The 4,039-nt window shown below is 46.3% G+C and overlaps 1 protein-coding gene across 1 annotated transcript; it reads left to right on the forward strand.

Annotated features, from left to right (window-relative positions):
* The first annotated feature begins 1,028 nt into the window (after window positions 1-1,028).
* On the forward strand, window positions 1,029-3,623 carry LOC131423160 (uncharacterized). Its single transcript, XM_058571476.1, has 2 exons — window positions 1,029-2,870; window positions 3,535-3,623. The coding sequence occupies exons 1-2, from the start codon at window positions 1,286-1,288 to the stop codon at window positions 3,621-3,623; spliced, it is 1,674 nt and encodes a 557-aa protein (XP_058427459.1). The 5' UTR covers window positions 1,029-1,285.
* Window positions 3,624-4,039: the final 416 nt, after the last annotated feature.

Here is a 4,039-nt window from a genome sequence, read left to right on the forward strand (position 1 = left end):
AAAAAAGGTTTAGAATTCTTAAAACTAAAATCAATGTCATAATTAGTAATGAACAATTTTATAACTCATTAGAAGAAAAATGTTTAACAGAAGAGAATGGTCATTATAGAGCACAGAAAATGAGGCGGACCACTAATTACCTTGATAACCCTTTGGAGTAAATAACAGAAATGTTGGATATGATAGGGTCTATGTCCAAAAGACAGGTAAGGGACCTATAAAAGGGAGAGAAAGACAACAGACTTTTATCCAGAATAGTCCTCCACATTGGAAAGTCACTGTTCTAATCAAGAGGAACCAAAGTCCAGCTGATTGGATTGCTGACAGGAGAGCATCATGAGAAAGGACCCAAACGTTTATTGTGTGTCACCCACATACCAGGAAGTGGTTTCCAGATGAAGAAACTAAGACTCAGGTAAGTCAGGTAACTTGTCCAAGGTATTAGTCATTTATAATTGAAACTGATACTAAATCCAGATCCCTTCTACTAAGGACCAATAATATGAGACTTGAGTAACCTAGATTTTTAACCCAGAGTCAACTGAAACACCCGTGAAACCTGGAAATTGCTGGAGCTTTATCTTTGTGTGTGTATTGGGGGGAGATATACTGGGGATCAAACCCAGGAATACTATACCACTGAGCTAAATTCCCAGCCCTTGTCATTTTTAAATTTTGAGACAAGGGTCTCACTAAGTTGCATAGGCTGATCTTGTGATCCTCATCTCAGCCTCCCGGGTCACTGGATTACAGGCATGTGCTGCCACATGTGACTTGGAGGTCTACATTTTGACTTTAACATACAGTGTGGTTTCAAATAAAATTGGGCAACTTTGTACAATACAACATACCTTATTAAATCTGGGACTAACCCAGCATGATTGATTTGAGTAGCCTTGGTTTCATAACTCTTCAGGCTGATTTCTCTGGATGAGTTCTGAAAATTCTTGGAACCTAGAGAGAGTAAGGAAACCTTCTCTATATACAAAGAAATCCAGATTTTTTTAAGAACCTGGCCAAAGGTTTGGTACTGTCAAGTGCAAAGATAAATTCAGTTTTCTTTCAGGTACTGTTTGGGTTTCTCTAAAGAATTATGTACAACAGGATGTTTAATAGGAAGCTTCTTCCTTTATGACATCATCAGACAGAAAGGTAGCTAAGGGGACTATTTGAGACACACAGAACAACAGCCACTTTTGTGGGAGTCCAAGAACAGCAGCTTTTTAAAAATGAGGGTAAATATTCAGGCTTCATTAGGATCCTGAAGACAAGCCAGCGATAAAATATGGCATCTACCCAGAAGGGCACAGTCTTTCAGGTGGTCAAGACAAATAAAACTGGGTCCAAGGTAGCAGTTTCAGCACATAAAGGGGCTGAGGTTACTACTTCCACCCCTCATCGGGGACATGGGTACCTTCTTTCCTCAAGCCACCGAAGTGCTGCTGTCTCTTTGAATCCTTCTCCCCAGCAAAAATTAGAAGCTGCACTTCCCACTACTCCCCATTCAGCATCAGACTACTCTCGATTTGTGTCCCCACATTCAGGGCATGTCCACTCTACAGCACAATTCCATCGGGGAACTGAGACCCGAATAAGAACAGAGGCACACCGCCATCACTCTCCTCATCGAAAGAACCAGCAAGTTCAGACACCGGCTTCCCATTCTACAAGTGTACATCGGCACCTTAGTCCAGTCAGAGAGGAAGCAATGCGAAGAAGTGGTGAAAGCAAGCCAGGGCGTGAAGTTGGCCATCGTATCTCACCCCGCGATGCCAAGTCCACCCGTCGCTTAAGTTTTATGGACCAGAAGGATAGCTTGCAATTACATAACTTGCAAGAAGACCCACCTTCCAAGGTCCAGAATCCTCAAGGGGTCAGAGTTCCTCGTAGGATTTCAGCCTATCCAAAGGATGAGGCAATACAAACAGAGACCACTCGAAAGATTTTTAGTGTTGGTGAGGTCAGACCTCCAAAGCGTCCCTCTAGCCCAGAGCATGGCCACAGCCGTGTGGTAGACCATCGGACAGTCCATAGAAGGCTCGCCAGCCCAGAGCCAGAAGTGGATCATCACAGCTCAACTCGTTCAGAACCCAAGGCCTTTCAAAGGAATATGAAAATGGCATCATCCCTCAAACTCTCTGTCCTTAAAGATTTAGATGGTGGACACCGAGCAGCACATTCAGCTCCTGAGACTCTCTACAAGCATCCTGCCTACACCGAGACCAAGCATTCTCCAAAGGTCATAATGTCATCAGAGGTGGAGTCCAACATGGGGTCCCCAATCCGAGACAGCGAGGTTGGCCGTGAGGTCAGCCGCAAGGCCACCATCTCTCCACAAAGACAGTCAACTCAGCGTGTGACATCTCCAGCAGGGTCTGAGGGCCCCCACAAATCTCTCGTCTTTGTCACTCCAGAGCCCGTCCATAAGCAGCAAATGCAAAGGCCCCCAGAAACTATCTACGTGTCCCCAGGACCTGCACTCAGGTATCCAGAACCCTCCCGAAAGCCCTCCATCCATGCAGAAGTGGAACTGACCCCTCGGCCCTTACCCCCTCGGTCCTTACCTAGGTATGGGCCTGACTCCTCATGGTGGGCCTTACTGAATCCTGAAGTTGAAATACCCCAAAGCCGGCCGACAACACCTGATTTTGAGCCTAAGTCTCCTCCTCCCCTAGACCCTTTAGTGTCCCTTTTTGAAATGGACTCAAGCCCTTTCTGTGAGGACCTGATGTTCCAGAGAGAGAAGGCAAGTCCACCATCACCACCATCACCAAAGGAGTCTCCAGGTCGGGTACCATTGAGGGAAGTGCCTCAGGCCCCCAAGCACACCATCAAACAACCCATTCAAAGGTTTAATGCTTTCTTCCTGGGTATGTGAAGAAGCATACTGCCCAAGTGCAGCCCCAATTTAGTGAGATGGGACATTGGGGTGGGCAGGAAAGGCCCCCCTCTTCATTTTGGGCCTCAGGGCTGCCCTCCGGCCAGTGTCAAATCTAGTTCCATCTTTGAGCCCAATGCTCCATGACTTTTCTGCCAGCTTCTCTGAGCTCCAAGTTAATGACCTCGATGATGATGCTTGGGCCTGGCGTCAGGCATTGACTCTTCCAGGCAATGCTGCTTAACTTTTCAATGGAAGGTAGTAGAGAGTGGTTTGCAGGATCGGAAGCTGATTCCTGAGAGTGGAGATGAAGAACTGAGCTGGGGTGAGGGCTGGTAAGGGCTGTTGAAAAGAATAAGGGCCTCAGGTAAATTTTCTGGCATCAACGTGGAGTAGGTAGGGCACAGATGACTTGAGACTTGGGCTTACAGGAGGGGGAAGACATTAATGGTGGTGAAGAGGGAGGGTGGAAGGAAGGGAGAGGGAAAGGGGAATATGATATTTGGGCCTAAGTGGGAGGACCTCTTGGAGAGAATGGAGGGCTGAGGGCACCTTTGGGTGGAGACATAAGGAGCTAGAAAGGTAGATGATGTAATGGGGGGGAGGGGTGTCATCCCACAGACAGAAGAAAGCAATAATCAGTCTGTTATTTTCAGATGTCTCTGAGGAAATGCAGAATCGAATCATCTGGTGGCTAAGAGGTCTGTGCTTTTCCTTCCTTTGGGTTCATTGTGAGAAACGTTGAGGGGCAGAGGGTGGCCTTTTTACTCTATTATAGAGCTTGGTCTTTTAGTAGAGTCCCTGCTGGGGTTTTGACCTAAAGGAGCAGAGGAACAACTTGTCTTGCCTATAAATTCACCACTAGCGCCATCCCTTTGGGAATTGGAAATTTTTTCATTTTCAAGATTCTCCTCTTAATGAGAAGTCACTGCAGGAATGAAGAATGATTTAAGCCTCATAGCCTTTTGGCTTACCTGGTCCTACTTATCATGTCCTTTAAAAAAAAAAAAAAAACACCAAAGCAAACTCCCTGCTTCATAGTTTTCTTCAGAGCTGCCTCCAGACTAATTCATGTGTCTCTCTGGCTCCTCGACCCTCCTCAATCCCCAATACTATGACCTGGGGATATAATAGCTGTTGCCCAGAAAGGGTCTCCATGTA

The sequence above is a fragment of the Marmota monax genome, unplaced genomic scaffold, assembly GCF_021218885.2.
Source record: "Marmota monax isolate L192 unplaced genomic scaffold, Marmota_monax_Labrador192_F-V1.1 WCK01_AAM20220418_F8-fsc00064, whole genome shotgun sequence".
NCBI lineage: Eukaryota > Metazoa > Chordata > Mammalia > Rodentia > Sciuridae > Marmota > Marmota monax.